The 19,568-nt window shown below is 38.6% G+C and overlaps 1 protein-coding gene across 1 annotated transcript in view; it reads right to left on the reverse strand.

Moving 5' to 3' along the window:
• SUCLG2 (succinate-CoA ligase GDP-forming subunit beta) overlaps positions 1–19,568 on the reverse strand; it is a 261,759-nt gene that overhangs the window by 115,745 nt on the left and 126,446 nt on the right. Inside the window, exons 3-7 of the mRNA XM_036868951.1 lie at positions 17,924–18,023; positions 16,897–16,987; positions 12,793–12,945; positions 11,142–11,231; positions 3,603–3,699 (exon numbers count right to left, since the gene is read on the reverse strand). Coding sequence (XP_036724846.1) covers positions 3,603–3,699; positions 11,142–11,231; positions 12,793–12,945; positions 16,897–16,987; positions 17,924–18,023 — 531 coding nt within the window. The remainder of the gene's footprint in view (positions 1–3,602; positions 3,700–11,141; positions 11,232–12,792; positions 12,946–16,896; positions 16,988–17,923; positions 18,024–19,568) is intronic.

Consider the following 19,568-nt stretch of genomic DNA (forward strand, 5'->3'; position numbering starts at 1 on the left):
TTCTTTCTATTTAATTGTTTGCTTTCATTTCAATAAAAGTTGTCATTCTCATAGACATGTTTTAACTCAATGTCCCTTTTTCCTTTGCGAAACTGCCTTTTTCTCACCATGTGATTCCAGCTCAGTGAATGGTCTAGGTGTGCACATGTGACCCAAGCAGGGCCAATCAGCATCATCTGAAAGGACTGTTACTGTTGCTGGAGGAGAATGATGAAAACTGAGAGCCACCTTGGCTGACAGCTCCAGAGGCGCTGGCGGACAAAGACGCTGAGTTAGAGGCAAGCAGCACTGGGGAACCAGAGAATCCCTGATTACCTTCATACCTTAAGCCAGTCCACTCCTTAAACGTCTCTGTAACACAAGTAAAATAAGTACCCACCTCCCCAGGGGGCTTTTTAACAAAAACTAGGCTGATGTAGGTTTGTGTCACTAACAACCATTATAACCCTAACTAGTAGTCACTAAACTACAATACAGTCAGTAGTGCCCACTTATATTGTTTGAATCAGACTATTAATCACATTGGAAAAAATCGTTCTTGGGGTGTACCAAAAATTCCCCACTGGTGACCTAGCAGCGTAGATGTTATCAAGGCCAATGCTATTCTTTCTCCTGTGTGTCATCTATTATGCATATATATGACCATTCACCTGGAATTTTTAAAAATGTTCCTCATCAAGCAATAGAAGACTGAAGAAATTCTTTTACAAAGAAATTGTACAATGAATAAGTTTAAAACTTTTTAAAGTAAAAAGTTTGGTGTAATGCCAAGCTTCTTAAACTTCTAAATTAAAAGAGTAATTGTTAAGTCAAGGTTTTAATGGGAAAGGTTATATGTTTTGCTCTTACTGATCTAAAAGGAAAAATTTAAGTATTCTGATTATAAATATTGTCAATATTGTTAAGATAGAAATGACTACTTTCATAGCTCCTAAATAAAGGGTGGCTTTAGGGCACTGTGACAATGACGAAGATCAATTTGTACATTTGGTCATTCATCAACGTTTCCTAATTGGGTTTAATTTGACTACTGCTCATTAGGAGTTATAAACCAACACACTTATTTAATTGTGATTATAATTCAATAGCTGAACTTTTATGGTACAATGAACAAATTAATAGCTAAAGATAATTTTGCTCTTAAAAATATCACATAAGACTTATGTTTTAATGAACTATATACATGGAATGTATTTTAGGACGATTCCTTCGAAAAAGCTCAATAATTTTCCTTTCTCTTAATAATTAAAAAGGAAACTTCAGATTTTACGAGGTTTTACAAACACTCTCTAGGAAAAGGTTCTTGTAGCCCTGTTCCCTGCTGCCAGACCACAATCTGTGACCGACAACTTCCCAAAGGGTTAAATGAAAATGCCATTTTTATCCAACTTGATGGCTGAATTTCCATTTTTTTTGTTAATATGAAATAACCAGGTTGCTTGTGCAAATTAGCTTGAAAAGCAATATATGACCTTTAAGAATTTAAACTGAACTTCCTCTCTTGGATTTAATTATCAGCCACTCAATGCAGCATGAATTTTAACTGATATTCCCAAACTGGAGACTACTTCTAGATCACTCTGATGAAAGCAAATTAACAGTTTAAGATGGAAAAAGTAGAAAATAAGGCAGGTCACCATAAGTTAGTCTGGCATATCAGAATCAACATGCACACCAGACTCCAAAAGACAAGGGTTTGAATCCCAGCTCCAGTAACTAACTGCCCATGGGGGAGTCAAATTCATTCTTCAATCTTCTATAAAATGGAGATAACAACTCCTAACTCTTCAGGGTTATGATAAACAATAAAAAAAGAAGACACATAAAAGTTTATCACAGTGCCTGAAGTATGAGTTCCAGAAACAATTTTCTTCTCCTCTCTATATCAAATACTGATTATTTTACAGGCAAATGCAATTTTTCAAATATTTAAGAATAAAGGGGGCTTCCCTGGTGGCGTAGTGGTTGAGAGTCTGCCTGCCAGTGCAGGGGACACGGGTTCGAGCCCTGGTCTGGGAGGATCCCACGTGCCGCGGAGCGACTGGGCCCGTGAGCCACGGCTACTGAGCCTGCGCGTCTGGAGCCTGTGCTCCGCAGCGGGAGAGGCCGCGACAGAGAGAGGCCCGCGCACCGCGATGAGGAGTGGCCCCCGCTCGCCGCAGCTGGGGAGGGCCCTCGCACAGAGACGAAGACCCAACACAGCCAAACATAAAAAAAAAAAAAAAAAAAAAGAATAAAGGTAGTTCGCTTATAAATGACCAACCACAGAATTTTATCTAGTGGTCACTTGTGTAAACCATGAAACCTATTAATTTCAATGGTTTCCTAAACATGAGCTCTTTGCCTGTCCTAATCTGAAATCTTTAAAAACAAAAAACAAAATAAAACAAAAAAATAGATAAAAATAAAAAATCTATACCTTTCCTGGACTACTTCTATACTACTTGAGAAGAATACATTTTATGAATGTCAGGGGCCAGCCTATTTTGTGTCTAACACTGGATGCTTACACCAATCACCTCATTTAGACAACTGCCCTACAAGATAGGTATCATTTTTACCCACTCTTTTGGATTTACAAACAAAAACAAACAAACAAACAAAAAACAACTGAGGCTTAGCCCACATATGTGGCTGGAACACAGCAATCCCAGGCCTCTCTGGGTTCCAAGGACATGGTATTTTAAATTTTCTGAGTCTGACTATACAATCTCTGAAATATACTAAAGAGAAAAAACTGTACCATCCATGCTGGTCTACAACTTATTTATATTTGCACATAATGGGTACTTACTAGTCCAATGGCAAATCCTTATTTACTGTCTGCTCACAACATGCTAAGCAACAAACAAGACACTGGTGTTGAAAGATACTAAAAAAGACAAGGTTCATGAAACTTACATTATCACTATCCTATCCCCTTGATATTCCACCCCCCACCATAAACACATGCACATTTTCAAGCTTTTGCTATCAAATTAATAAGACCTTACTGAATACTTGCTGTATGCAAGACACGGTGCAAGGGTGGTAGGTGCTGAGATATAAGACAGTTATTGATACACTACAAGTACCCAATGGGAAGAAAAAACCTTCTCCACAAAAATGTCTCCTTCTGCTGCTAACCAAGTAACGGGAAAGAGTTTGACGATGGGGCACTAGAGGCTTCACCATGATGACATAACTTCAGCAGGAGACACAAGGTGAAATTACATGCAGATTTAGGTAAACTAAAAAGCTTCAAACAGTTCCAGTTCCATAAAAGCAGGTGCATTCATTACACCCAAGTGCTGTGGCTCCTGATCCAGCCTAAATCTTTACCATTGTAGCAGCAGTGAGGGGCATGAAAACTAGGGGGTGATGGTGGATGGATGTTTCTAAATAAAACAAGAAATAACTTTCCTGCAGGCTTGGCATTTGGCTACAAACAAACTCAAGGGCTGAAATGTTCAACTGCATCATGGGAGCATTTGAAACTACGGCAGAAATTAAATTACTGAAGGAAATTAATGCAAGGCTGCTGCTACAGTCTTTTTGTACAATTTATAGTTTGCATAAATAATTACATTAATTTGTTTTCTCTCTCTCTTTTTTTTTTTTACCTTGTCCTTCTGGAGTTTCACCAAAGGGATTCACTTCCACCTGAGTAGCATCGATTTTCAAGAAGAGATTATACAGCTTCTTAATTTGATCTGCAGCCTAAATGTGATCAAGTGAAATGAAATTACACGAAAGCAGTAAAAAACAAGAACACATTTATTTTGCTGGATTAATGAAACCTTAAAAATAGCAAGTTATGTCTTTATTTTCAGTTAGGTTTTCTGAAGGGAAAAACAGAAAAGCATAATTATTTTAATTTCTATTGCTATTCATTAGAAGGAATTGCTCACCTTTCCTCCAGGCACCAGGAAATACCATTATCAAGAAAACAAAATATTTTCAGTACGGCCTACAAACGTTGTTAATCTTTTTGAAAATTATCATGTCCCTATTACCTGAGCTATACCACCATATGAGCTACAATCATTAATACAAACAAGCTCCATTTAAGTAAAAGGTAAACATGATTTCGAGAGTTTATAATGACAAGGTTTTCCTTATTAGGCTGGAATAAAACTGTTATTATATTCATCAATCCAAACCTATAATCTGTGAAAAAACAATTACTGAGTGTCTAATGGAAATGGTTGCAAAACAGGAAGATGAAAGTCCCAAACAGTAAACTTACTGAATAGCACAGTTCAAACCGAAAACAGTTTGTCCCAAAGGCATAAACCACAAAGAGCAAAAATATCCAACAGTTTCCCTGGTGTCCTATCCCTGACTTCATCTTTCTTACTCTGCTTGAAATTCACTTGCTCATTCATTCTTTTCAACATTTATTAACTGCTCATGTCACAGCAGGCTGGCATTGTGTGAGCCTGGGCTAGGGGAAGAATCACAAATGAGGCGTGACAGCACCCTGGAAAGCTCGCACCTGCAGTGAACACAGCCTGTGATGCAGCACAGTGAGACTGTGCAATGTGCAATCAAGGCTGAATGCTGGGGTTCGGTCTCATTCTTGGCTCCATCTTATTTCCCAGCCATGGTTTTCCCATTGCTACATTTTTGTTCATTGTTCCCATCCTGCATTATTTGCCCTCAGATTCCTTTCTGGCTTTTCCCCATCTCTACTCTGTATCAAGGTAGCTGACTGACACTTTCAGGCTGTGTTTCCAAGGCTCCTGGGCCAGCTGGCTTCAGTTCAGCCAATGGAAAGCAGTGGTGAGAGACAGGAGGTGGGAGGAAGGAAAAAGACGGGTATTTCTACCCCTCTCTTTCTGTCTCCTCTGGCTTTAATTCCCACCAGGGTCCCAACTTCTGTATCCCAAAGTCCAGTAATACCACCGCCTCACTTTATCCCTTGAGCACACAGGTAGCAACAATTTCCTGCTGTTGTTTAGCTCTGCATTGCCTCTCTGTCCACTCTGAAACTTCTCTGCTCTCACAGCACCTACATAACCAATTACCTAGAATAAAGTCCCACTGCGGTAAATACTAGGAGTGATTTCTTTGTTCTGGTATTGAGTAAAGAACTCCTGGAGATGTATGTAATTCATATTATCTTAATTTATTGTATATACATGTGTAAACTTCCCTAAATCCTAATTTGAAAGCCAGTGGACATAAACAAACATAATGAGTAAGACTGAATATTTTTTAATATTATTTTTTTTCTGGCTAGATAGTACATGTACATGATAGAAAATTCCCAAGGTACACAAGGGTCTCCGTCAGAACCTTCACCAGACTCCCCAGCCACGTAGCCCCCATCTGTCCTCCTGCAGCAGCCACCTTACTGCTTGATGCTTCGTTATTCGTTAAGAGACACAGCTGTGCATATGCAAGTATATACACTCTGCATTCATCGTTTTTAAAAAACCCAACTTGGTTCTATACCTTGTTTCTTTGTTAATAGGTTTCAGAGGGCCTTCATCAGCAACACAAAGAGAGCAATCTTGTAAATGGCTGCATGATATTTTACTGTATGGATGTATCATAATTCATTTAACCTGTCTCTTAAATAATGGTCATTTGGTTTCCAGTAGTTTGACATTACTTCAAATGCTGCCTTACCTATATCTGTACATATATATCGTACATATGATTAAACATCTGTAGGATATATTCCCTGGAGTGGAGCAAAAATGGGTGGGCATTTTACATAATAAAAGATTTTATTAAATTGTTCTTGGTAAAAGCTTTCACTAATGTCCCCTTCTACAAACCAGCATCATAGAGGTTGTTTTTCTACTCACAGCCATCACCTATCTGGATCTTTCAGAATGCTAGGTAAAAATGGGTACCTCATATATGGTTTTAATTTGAATCGCTCTTACTGTGAATGAATCTGAGCATTTCTCTATGATATTGAAGCATCTGTATTTCCTCTGCTGTGAATTTTGCCGATTCTTCTGTTGAGATTTTAGTATTTCTCATTTTAATTTATATGAGGCGTTTTTACATGAAGGAATTTAGCTCTTAATCTCATAGAAATTGCAAATATTTTTGTCCTTTAACATTTACCTTTTGCCCATGTTTTTGTTACTTCTGCTGCACGGAAATTTGATAATAATAATGTCATTCTTGGCTTCTGGCTTCGTGCCGGACTTGAAAAAGGTTGGTCCCACCCTCACAATTCTACCATTATTTTTTCAAAAACTTTTTAAGATTTTCTTTATTTAATGTTTACTCTATTTTTATAAATGCAAACTGATTTTATTTGAGTTACAGTGTAGAGCAGATAAGTGACTCACTGCTGAATATTTTTTGTATTTTTAGGGATTTTCCAGGTTATCAATATGAGCGTGCAATGTGAGCTGCATAAGAGAGGCATGATGTCTACCCTGGGCACCATGGCATCCACTACAGTTATTCAGCCTCTGTGCAGAGTCAACACAATAAATAATGGTTGAAATGATCATAAATTTAATAATAAGGAGACACTGCATAACAGAAATAACTTCTGTGTGCATACATATATAAGATCTTATCCCAGCTACTTTAAAATTTTTTTTTAATACACATAACATAAAATTCACAAACTCAACCATTTTTAAGTATATAGTTCATCAGTGTCAAGTACACTCACAATGTTGTACAACCAAGCGCCAGAACTTTTTCAGAATCCTGAAAACGGAAACTCCATACCCATTAAACATCAACTTCCCATTCTCCCCTCCCCCAGCCCCTAACAACCAGTCTTTGACTATTCTAGATACCGCATATAAATGGAATGATACATATTTGTCTTTTTGTGACTGGCTAATTTCACTTAGCAAAATGTCCTCAAGGCTCATCCACACTGCAGCACATGTCAGGATCTCGCTTTTTTTCGAGGCTGAACAACCTTCCATTGTATGTACATACTAAATTTTTTTTGCCCATTTATTTGTCTATGAACACCTGGGTTGCTTTAAAACTTCTAAAGCTTATATTAACCTAGCTTAGCATGAAGCCTGAATTTTCTCGTGTTACTGCCATTGTAGTTATACATTAACACAGCACTTGGGGGGCATTCGTTATTACAATTGTTTATTATTGTGTAAAGGCGGACCATAAACATTTTTTGAAGCATGACTAGATCTATGCTGTAAGACCTACAAGGGGTATATGTTATAAAATCTGTGTTGTAATATCCACAAGGGAGATCCAGCCTGGCTCGGAGACAGAACGTGCCTTATTCCAGAGGCTATACACCAAATGACTATAAAGGCTCTCCAGGCAAAGCGTCGTCAAGTCTGCCCAGGTGTAATAACAGGAAATGGCAAGGCCTGTGGCAAGTTGAGTTGGCTCCCCTGCTTTCTAAATGTGTTCAAATTTAAAAAACAGATTAAACACAGTCAAAGAAAACATCCTGCTAGTAAATGTGCAGTTAGCCAGCTTGCCACTGCCACCTACTTCCTCAGTAACCATGCTGTACAGAATATTTGTTTTGTTTCTTTTTTGCCACAATTAATGTTATTTTAAGGTTATTTGTTAAGCAATCAAAAAAATTAAATGCCTAACATCAAATATCCTGAGGGCCATATGCATGAAACCCTGACAAATTTACCAATGTCTTCAAAAATGCTTTAACAGGTTAAAAAAAATTTTGAAAAAGTTCTCTTGCACTCCAGGAATTAACATCATCAACATTCATATACGGTTCTTAAAGGTAGCCAGAGGTACAAACCACACCCAGAAGGGTTAATGAGCTTGTATTAACTTGGTTTGTCGGATATTTTCATCAGCTTAAATCCTAGAGGCGCATGCTGCCAGTTCATGGTGCCTATGCTTTTAGAAATGAATAGTGTAGATGATAATTAAGACGTGCTTGAGGAACTTGCGGATTTTAGTCATATTCAGTTTTCCCATGGCTTCAGTCTTTTCAGTCAGCTCTTGCTGAAATGTATTTTCACCAGGAACGTATACTTGGTAGGTTTTTACGCAAGGTGATGTTTATTTTTGGTTAAACCTAATATTAATACATCACATTTTAGAGACAACAGGCATGAGTCACAGGAAAGATATTAATAATTTTATAAGAGAATCATTTTATATGTCGTTTATCCATGAGTGAGGCACCTCCAAAGGCCCAAACCACATCCTAAATGAAAATCAAGTAACTTTCAAAGTCACATTGAGTCGAGGGGCCTCTAAGATACCATTTCCTTATCAAAAGATCACCAATGGCTGATCATTTAAATACCTGTTTTCTCCTCTCAGGTGGCTCCTCTGCTCACAGTACACTGAGCCCCACGACTGGAGGAAGCACTTAAAGCAGAGATCCCTCAATCTACAGCTCTGAAAGTTCCCCGCGCTGCTACGCCATGCGTTCCACGTTCTACTGTCCAAATATAAATGGGGGGCCCCAGATGAACAAATCTGGACACAACTTCAGCTGAGATCTCTCTCTCTCTCCTTCACACTCCCTCCTCCTGCGTTCACTGTCAGAAGGCCGACCACTGCCCTCCAAGCCTCTAGGAAACAATGGCTAGTTATCACCTCTGTTCGCCAGGGTTCAGCAGATGACCTTGGTCCAACTCTGCTGAGCAAATGAAGATTTAAAGCCTTTCATAGAGACAACAATGAAAAAAGGAAAAACAAAAAAACTGATTTAAAACACTTCTTTACTTTCCTCAGTATATTAAGTCAAAAATATAATGACAATACAGCTACTAATGACCCCTGAGAACTTGCATGTTCATCTTCCTTCCATAGGTAACTCACTTAAAACCTAGAGTGTTTAGGGTATTGGAAAAACATGATTCAGTCATTTAAGAGCTATAAATAACTTAATTGTCTCTTACGTTATGTTGGGGGGGAGGGACTGACGGTGTACACAATACTATTATTGCCTTCTCTAGAACTCTGTCATGTATACCTCCTGAGTTTTCAAGCCATGTGGTCAGCAGATTTTAACCACTCCAAATTCATTCTCTTGTCACTTACAGCTACCCATCCCTGACTCCCCAGGAATCTCTTCCAAGTGGACATCCTAGATGTGTTATTTCAGTTATTCACGCATATGGTAGATGTTTCTTGGGCATCTAATATATTTGCCAAGCACTTTGTTGGCAACACAGTAGTGAGCAAGATTCACCAAGTCCCTGCTGTGGTGCGGATGAGAAGCCAGCAAAGGTGACTGCAAATGTCCAAGAGAAATACAGATGTGCAAAGGGGTATAGAGGATGTAAACAGGGTTACTGAGCACATTCTGGAACTGACTGTAGGACAGTGTGGCTAGAACACAGTGACTACATGGAGAGTGGCTCTCCGTGACCACCACCCATACACAAGAAGCCATTAAATAAATCTCAAATGATCAGCTAATATAGTTAGTGGCCTCATACTCAGGAAGTGAAACCAACCACTGCAGCCCTTACCCACAAATCCTCCATTATCTCTCTTTCAGCAGGTCACTAACCTGGCATCTCTTTGCCAGTCTCGGAAATGACAATTAATTCCTCTAACTGTCCACTGAAGCCTGGCCCTTTCTATTTCCTACTGAGGTTTAGTCCCCGATGATCCTGTTTCCTACTACCACTTTGAACCTATAGCTTTCCACTGGAGCCTTTTCCCCAATCTTCCAGTAAGTGCTGTTCTCTCTTAACTGAAACAAATATATTTTAAAGTCTTATTCTGCTTCACCCTTCTATGACTTGCCTTATTGTTACCCTTTAAACTTCTAGACATAGAATCAATCAAAAGAAAAAGTAAAGGCAGGAAAAAAAAAAAGAGTGCAGGGCTTCCCTGGTGGCACAGTGGTTAAGAATCCGCCTGCCAATGCAGGGGACACGGGTTCAAGCCCTGGTCCGGGAAGATCCCACATGCCGCGGAGCAACTAAGCCAGTGAGCCACAACAACTGAACCAGCACTCTAGAGCCTGCGCGCCACAACTACTGAAGCCCGTGCACCAAAACTGCTGAAGCCCACATGCCTAGAGCTTGTGCTCCGCAACAAGAGAAGCCACTAGCAATAAGAAGCCCATGCACCACAACGAAGAGTAGCCCCCCGCTCGCCGCAACTAGAGAAAGCCCGCGTACAGCAACGAAGACCCAACACAGCCAAAAATTAAAAATAAAAAAAAAAAAAAAAAAAAAAAAGAGTGCACAACTGACTGTTTTACTGGAGGAACGTTGCCCAACTAAATTAAAGCAAACTATAACAATCCTAGAGCTCTAGGACAACACACTCACACACACAAATACGCATGCACACAGAGGATGAAGGGTTATCAAGGTGGCTCCCCTTAGTAATGGAAGAGGAAAACAATAGCCAGTAAATTCTTCTGATTTAATTGTGAGATAAGGAAGCTTGCCTACGCAGACATAACATCAGGCTCTATGGGCAGGACCAAGGGCAGTGCAGAGCTGTGATGCTCAAGACAGACTCTCCCTTAATAGCTCAGAGGGTGATTTTTCTGTCTTTGAAACCAAGGGATATAATTACTAAATTGGCATAATATAAGCTGTTTTCAGTGAAATATCACCTCTGTGCCATTAACATTCATCTCAAATGCCCATTAGCTATGAAAGAATAGCAATTAGTTAAGTAATGTATATTACTAATAACAATAATAACTGACCTTTCTGGAGTATTGAATATGCACTTTCACACATCAGGTTACTCAATCCTCATGATAACCCTCTCAGTTAGGATTTCATCACCCCATTTTACAGATGATGAAAGTGACGTTCAGATGGTCTGAATCACACATGTACTGGGTAGCAGCACAGGATTCAAACTCAGGACTGCCTGACTCTACAGCCTGTGCTTCTAACCACTATATTGCCTCTTATAATTCATGCGCTGGAGCTGCAATGCTACCAAAAAGACAAAGAGACCAACATACATAACAAAGTGCATGTGTCTGCAGGCGACACACTCTCACACACATACATACTGATATATCAATATGTATATATAAACACACATGTCATAAACATCCTCTTTGGAACACCAGGTAAATATTTTTTCATTATAAACAACTAGAGGAAAAAAAAGAAAACAATAAATTACCCTATTTCCTGATAATCACAAACATTAGAGGCAATTAGCAAGTTCCCAAACATTTTCTGAAACAAGTCAGACACACCAGCCTCCAATTGCTCAGGTACCTGGTTTTTCAAAGGCCCAAAGAAGCCTAGATTTTCGGCCATCCGCTGAGCTTGGCTGTCCTTTATCCCTTCAATAATGTCTATTTGCTCCTAAAAAAAATGAATCAAATGAGCAAAATTCAGACAGTCAAATGAAAAGATTTACAACCTCAAAAGGAAATACTTAGTATTTATTTGCAAATGAGTAATTAAAATGTGGCACCTTTCCAGAGATTTCTGAGCTGGGCCACCACAGCTGCCTATAAGGTATATTTTAATTAGCAGACCATCTATAAAACAGCCTTTCCGAAAACTATACAATTCTTCAGGGTGGCATGCTGACAAGACAATCAGAGGCCAGTTTTCACTTTTAATTACTATACAGATGGCAGTGACGAATATTTAGGCAGTTAATTTTTATGACATTTTTTGGAAGGCTTCCAAAGTAAGTTTTTCCTGCCTAATACTGCTGTTAAGCTTAGAGCTTGTCTTATACAGGTTAAATATTACCTTATGATTTAAACACTCTATTGATGATGAAAATTATTAATAATACCCTAGCTCTACAAAGGGCCATTGCCTCCAAGATACTGAGTGCTATTCATATATATTATTTCATGTATTCTCTTAACAAATGGAATGGCTTGTTTTAAATCATGTTAATTTCAAAAAAAAATGTGTAGGTATTATTGGTAAGCCAGCATGTAAAGTCTCAATTTAACTTCCAAAGTAGTTAACTTAAATACGTAACATTGGTGGAAATATTTTAAAACCAATCTCCAAAGTATTACTACCTTATATAAATGAAGAGTTTCAAGAAATAAAATCCTTGCTTTTTGGAGGGAAAAAAATCACTTTTTAAAAGGAATAATGAATGTTTCTGCTAAAAAATTTTTGTGTGATTTCTTTTTGACACTAAGAACTCAGAATTAAAAGCTGGGATTATAGTTCTAAAGACCTTAGGTTTTTCTTCTTATTGTTGAGGTAGGTTGATAAGCACTTTATATACATCACCTCATTGAATCCTCACAATTCTATGGGGTGGGAATTACCCCCATTTTCATTTTACTCATTCAAAAAATGAGGCTTAGAGACACTGAGAAATGTACTGGCTAGTTAGGATTTGACCTCAAGTCTCTTTGGCTAGAAACTCATCCTAATATCAAAAACAAAACAAAACAAAACAAAAACCCACACACAAGATTTAATGAATTGAAACAAACTGATAGAATCTGGGCATTAGAAGGATTCATTACCAGTACTGAAAGACATCAAGGCAGTCTCTAGTTCACATCTGATTTCCTAGGAGATAATTTCTGGGTCATATATACTGTTAAATGGGGTAGAGTTAACCAAGAGGAAATGGAAATATCACAATCATCTTCCATTGGTTAATTCTTGGGGCAAGGTGGATGGAAAGAAATGAGGGGGAAAGAAAAGGCAAGAAGGAGGAAAAAACAAAGGGAGGGGAAAAGCAAAGAAAAAGACCTTGAAAAGCGCATACTTTGGATCTACCCAACCTTCAACTGGACACCCAGTAAGAAAAAGGACTCAATATCTTCATGCCTTAAATCCCAGGAACAGTCTACCTGGCTCAGACTCCACACTAAATCTTTAACAGGTTGTAGAGCAACAATCAATGAACAGAGCATAGTCAGGAATCTAAACATACCTTAAAAATAAGTTCTGGATTCGAAGCTGCCACCTCTTCAATGTCAACGCCCCCTTGAGGGCTGCCCACCAGCACAGGGCCATTGCAGGACCGGTCCATCAGAATGGCCAAGTAGGTTTCCCTAGAAATGTCCAGGGCTTCAGCAACCATCACCTACCACATTAGTGGGAAAGTCAAATTAAGTCAGCATCGAGCTGATTTCCACTTGGAAATCTATACAAACTTGCTACACAAATCAAACAGCTTCATTTTCAGGGTCTTTAAACACAGTGAGATTTGAGAGTGCTGCTCTCATGGTGCACAGTGCCCATTTTCGCCTCCTTAATTGATCCTGATAACTTGTTCAAGTGACAGGTATTCGGTTTGCCTCAAGGAACCTTCCCACTTTAATCTTCTTTTTCTTCTTCCTTCAGAAACCCTGATACTTAAGAGAAACTCCAGGGAAGCAGCTGTTATTTTAATTTGAGACATTAACAGTACATATATATTACTACACTGATTTTTCTCAGATTGCACTGGTGGAAAACCAAGTTTGGTTGCCAAAGAAGGATTCTTTTTATGGTATGTCTGATGCTTCCTATGTTTGAATACTTCTATCTCTTGGATCACTGTATTTTTATTTCAATTTATACTCTCTTTTAAATTACAAACATAATATTTGCTTGTTTGAAAATAATGCAAACGATACTAAAAGTATACAGAGGAGACAGTGAAAGCAGCTCCCTGCTGCACGTACACACCCCTTGGGCCCCAGTAGTCAGAGTGATCACGAGTCCATATGGAACCTTTATGATAATCAGAAAAAGTCGTCCCTTCCTCTATGAGGATGTGGTCATATTCCAGGACCATGAATGGGCAGGAGGCAAATTAGATGGAAGGATTTCTTTCTCCACGCATGTGCCAGACAGGTGTCCTTTTGCTCTGCACGACCTCAACAGAGGCACGAAGCAACCCTGCCAGGAAAAACCACTACTAACTTTTACCTCTTCCCTATGCGTCTGCAAGCATTAGTCATGGAATCATCCTGCACACAGATGAATATTATACATGCTTGAATGCCTTTCTTTCTTCCTTTTTGTTCTTAATCTTAATACTACAACTTGGTTTGTACAAGGTCCTCTCTCTTCATTGTGACTACACAGTACTTATATGTCAATATTTATTTGACCGTGTCCCTGATGACAGACAACTTATGTGGACTCATGTTTCTAAAATGCTGCCTCAGTGATTATTTCTGTACATATAGCTTTGCTCCATTGTTTTAGTATCCCTGTGGTCAAGGTATATAAAGGTAAAAGGGCTAAGTTTTACATTGTTCATATTTTAAACTTTGATAAGTACTATTAAATTTCCTTGGAGAGAGAGGCTGTACCAACACTCCCAACAAAAATAGTAACAGATGTCTTGGATGCTTTTTAAAAGAAAATAAGAATATCCATGAAGAATCAGTACTAGAAGTGAAAATAATAAAATCACATACATTGCTTTCCCTAAGAGTTCAGTAATACGTTTCACAAAAAATGTTACTCATTAAGTAACATTAGATTTTAGCTACCCAGAAGCCACAAAAGCATTAATTTTTAAGTCACATGAAATACGATAAATATATGACGACCTAGAAAGCTATAATGTAATGAATACAGAACTCCTTCTTTTCACACCTTTATGGAATTTATGACTGGTTAAAAATAAAGTACCTTATAAGGGGTTTCATAGTGATTCTTCTATCATAAATGGTAGCTCATGAGTTTGTAAGAAATATTTCTTGGCACACGGTGTTAGGATTTTCATAGAACCATTCTGATTTCAAGTCACTTTCTAATACAGAGCTAGTCTAGTGAGCCAGATTTAATAACTTTCAGTAGTTATTCTGACAAGCAATACAACGTTATAACTTTTTAGGATAAGTGTCATTCAAGAGTCCTATTCTTAATCTTCTGAAGTGTTGACAGATATGCTCTGCATTCCATCAAATTTCTATTTGTAAAGACCAGCTGCTGCCTCAAACAGCTCCTGCTTGGTAGAAACAACCCAGCACTCTTCAGAAAAACATTCTCAGGAAAATGATGATTATCAATAGATAATTCAAGAAATTTTTATATACAGACCAGTTTTTTGACATTAAGATGCCCTTCATATGAGCCAGGATATTAAAATACTTTAGGGATTGTTACAGAGAGAATCTAAATGGACTACATCAACACTCATGCCATGAGAAGTGCAGTCAGATACATTTCAACAATCTTCATCTGTGACTGACACAAACAATATCAACACAGCCTCTTCTTGGAGTCTTCCGGTATGGAAAGCTTTTTAACATACTTTACCCTATTTGACCAATGAACCTGTTTTTCATTTTTTTGTTGTTTGTTCATTTTGTTTTGTTTTTTATATATCATGCTACTCAAATTGTAGCCTGTGGATGACAGCCAGCGTACAAACTACGTTTAACAGGACAGCGATTAGATAGGATTAACAGTGTACTCAGTTTCTGAACTTAATCTCTTTGCGAAACAGTAACCAGTACGGGTACTGACTCATGGAGCACATGATGAGTAGCACTGTCTCACCTCCCCTATTACTATCCCAAGGAACACACCACAAACACAGACTTAGGAAAAAAAACCCAGTGTGAATCGAGGTATGTAATGTCCTTAAATAGCTTCTTGGACAAACTTAGAAATCTAAAGTTTCTATAATCTGGGAACTTCTGATTGATGTCCAAGACTCTATAAATTAAAAATGCATGTTCCTTAAAGTTGCATATAATAATACTGTTACAAAATGTGGTAATACACATTTTACAGAGAAAAAGGACAGAAACAAAAGCATGGCAATTAAGGGGTGAGAATAGAGGGAAATTTTACTTTTCTAATTTTTATATTTCTGTATTATTGGAATTTTTTACATATGTTAATCACTTTTGCAATCAGGAAAAAAAAACACTTAAAAATAAATCACTCTGGTAGTTTCCTGGCAATGACTCAATTCACAAGAATGCACTTATCTCTAGTATTTCATGAACCGATCTACAAAACTAATTTTATGCATATCTATATAGTGTGAATCTTCTTTTGTGTATTTTTATATGCTTTTTAAAGGTATCACAAACTCTAATCTAAAACCCCATGTGTCCATATAAAGCAACAAATTCCTACAAACAAAACTACTAATCATATCCTCTGGGGACAAATTTTGAAGACGTTACACAGGTAAAGGCTCATAACCAGTTTAAAAAGGAAAAAAAAAGTACCACACTGGGCTGAACAAAAATAGATTCAAAAAACCACTTTAAGATGTAAACAGCTCTTGCATCTACATGCGACGCAGTGGGAAAGGGAAATAAGCAGAACCAGTCTTGTTTGTGGGCTTCCTGGACATTTAGAAAGGCTCTGTGTTCTTAGAGGGAAGGAGCTAATGACCCTCCAGTATCCCCATCTCCCTCCAGCTCAGTGTCCTTTTCGGGACCAAGACAGACGCTCTCATGGTAAGTTAGGCTCTGGCCTCAGCTCTGCCACTCACAATTTCATGGCTGAGGCAGGCCACTTTGCTCTCGGCTTTATTTTCTCTGTGTGTGTATACACGTACGTGCCCTATACACACTTGGGTGTCCCAAGAGACCTCACTAATACAACATACTCCCAGTGAGAACAGTGGGTCAAAATGGTAACAATCTTAAAGTAAGTTATAGGGGCACATAGAAAAATAACTGTAATGGGTACAGTAATTCTGATATACTGAGGATGAGGGTGGGGCTGCGAGGGAGCAGAGAATGTCTGTCACTGACCCTAGGAGCTGTTATGCCAAGGTCTTTGGGCTTTAAACAGAATCGTGCCTGTGTTCTGAAAGAAAAAGGTATTATTTTAATCACTACCCATCTTTACTAAATGCTGATGATAATAAACACTATTACCACTTTAGAATCCTTTTTATTTCTCCTTGAAGTTATATCATAACACAGAACTAACTATGTGAGGTTTAAAAAATAAAATGGCACGTTGCCAAAGTGCATTGCTTCATTTGATTCTGTCAAAATTGAAGTATGATTTTCTTTTCTTTTTTTTTAACACATACACAGAAAATGACCAAAAGCATTCACGTTACCTTGTTAACTTTCACACCTTCTTTTGGAGTTTGTTTTGTTGCTAGTTTATAACCAATCATCTGTTTAGCCAGCTGTCCCACAACTTTAGGACTAAGAGAGAGGAGGAAAAAAAGAGAGAGAGAGAAGAAAGAAAAGAAAGTCAATGTCTCTGTTGAAAATCATTTTAAAGCAGAGTCTGTATTATATCCCCAAGTCCACCGTGCCCAGGGCCCACCTCCACCTTCATAGAATCCATGGCGCTTTCTGCTCATACACTAGGTGCCTAGCACTGTACCAGAGGCTCACTGAGTGCAAAATATATATGAATGAATGAATGAATGAAACAATAGGAGGGAAGGGGGGAGGGGAAGGGAGGGGAGGGAAGGGAAACAAAAAGAAGCTTGCTTACACTTGCTATCCTCTCCCCCCACATAAGTTACAGTCATAGTAGAGACACAATGCTGAAATGCATAGCAGACTAAGACAAGAGCTGAATAACAAATACTAGATAGTGGGCAATCTGGGAAGTAAGACCAAAGATGGGGATAAAGGGAAGGGGAAAGATCAAAGTAAACCATGAAAGGTATGTGACAGGAGAGGAGAGGAAAGTGTTCAGTGTGTGGAGACATAGGATATAAAGCTGATCAGACAGGTTCAGATAAAGGAAGAATTAGACTATCAGACAGGAGGGACCAATGATGCCATTGGTAATGGGAAGCCACCGCTGGTTCTTGAGTAGGACAGTGGCATTACAGAAGCAGCATTTAATTTGTAAGCGGTACCATATCAAACATGATGAATCACTGATTGTCTAGAACAGGAGGAGTGTCAAGTTTTCACCAATTAGTGAACAAAAATCCTTTTATGGGAGGAGAAGGAAAACTAAGGCATTGCCAGAGCCCTCTGCCTGTAATTTATTTCCTTTATGTGCTACCTCCTGCTCCTACTCCCACCCCAACCCTCTTTCTCAGTGCTCCTTTCAATCATGAGCAGGATCTTCCATAACTGCTTGGCCCAAAGACAAGGAATTAAAACCTCCTGGCTTACTCTTTTGTTAAATGAACGCCTCCTTTCAAACCGCTACTGAAGACACCTTTTCCTCTTCCTCCAGCTAAGATCTGGGCTTTTAAAACAATTTCTTTTGCATCTGCAAAAGAAAATCCAGAGTTAGTAGTTGATTTACAATTCTTTTTTTTTAAGCAACAAGGGAAGTGGTAATGACATAACTTCCAAAAATGACTGGTAAAAGCTCTCTCAAACCGACTTTGAAAATGAAGGCAATAAAGAACTTCAAAAAACATTAATGTGCCTAAATACAAAGTCTGTTTATTGAGGACATTCAAATATTTCCTGCGAGTTTAATCTGATACTCAACCATCCCAAGGGAGAGCAAGGCATGTGTTCCCTGGCTCTTCTGAGTGTCAGAAGATGCTAAATAAATCTAGGCTGGAAGTATTAACTTTACTGTGTAAAGACACTTTCGTGTGGCAGAGACACCAATCTGCCAATCAGAGGAGTTAACTACCTGTCAGCCATCTGAGATGTCAAAGGGAAGGCTGGTTTACGTGGGGGAAAGGTTTATTAAAGACAAGATGCAAAGGGAGTATTGAACTGTATTCTTGGAAACCAATGGTTTTCTGAGCAGTTGTTCTATGTATCAGTGGGGCTGGGCAAGGGAGGAGGAAATGGATTAAAACTAAAAGTAAGCAGTATTTTTTCAATGTTGGCAGAGTAACAGAACATCCCGGAGGAAAGTGGTTGTGGAATCTTTGTTTCTCAAAACGCTCAAGGAAAGAGTGAACTGTTTGCTCTTGACCTTTGAGACCAAAGTCATAAACTCAAATATCTTTATAGGACTGGTGGGAAAGCTAGATGTGTGAAGCAGCCCAGTGATAGAGAAGGCGCCCTCAGCCAACAGGAACGCTCCCCTACCCAACCAACAAAAAGAAAAAAAAAAATGAAAAAAAAGTCAGCCCCCAAATCAAATGCGTTTAATAACTCAAAGAGTACACATCTTCAGGCCACAGCTTGGCATTCTCTGTTTGTGATCCAGTTTTGTCTGAAACTAGAGAATTAAGTCAGACAATCTCCGATACGGCTCTAACGGTTTTCTGGTTCAGCACACCAGGTTTAGAATCACAGACCCAGGTTTTAATCAAGCCTTCATCCCTTGCCCAGCTGTGTGATACTGGACAAGTTACTTAATGTCTCTAAGACTCAGTTCACTCAATTATGAAACAATGTTGAGGGTTGTTTTAAGAATTAAATTAGAAAATATATGCAAATATCCCCAAATCCTAAAAACTCACTAATGAAAGAGTATTGCCACAATCAGTTAGTACATTTATTACCTTTGTATATTGTGAGGAACCAAAAGGATTATTTCCATTTGGGTTGAGATGGTAAAAATTGTTGGAATCTGCAACCACTCATGTAAGGTCCATAATTGTTGGTTATTTCAACTTTACTACCATCATTGTGGTTACTCGTAGGCAAGCAGGCAAAGGTTCAAAGAAAAGGAGCCACAGGTTTTATCATGAAGGCAATGGGGTGCTACGGAAGGATGTGACACTATGAAGGCACTGGGTAAGACAGTCACTCTAGCTGATATAAGCAGATTATTAAGGCTCATTGTCTTATTGGGTGGTCTTCCCTTCTATATTTGCACACACTCAGAAGTATACATAGTTCC

Source organism: Balaenoptera musculus, chromosome 11 (genome assembly GCF_009873245.2).
Source record: "Balaenoptera musculus isolate JJ_BM4_2016_0621 chromosome 11, mBalMus1.pri.v3, whole genome shotgun sequence".
In the NCBI taxonomy this organism is placed as follows: domain Eukaryota; kingdom Metazoa; phylum Chordata; class Mammalia; order Artiodactyla; family Balaenopteridae; genus Balaenoptera; species Balaenoptera musculus.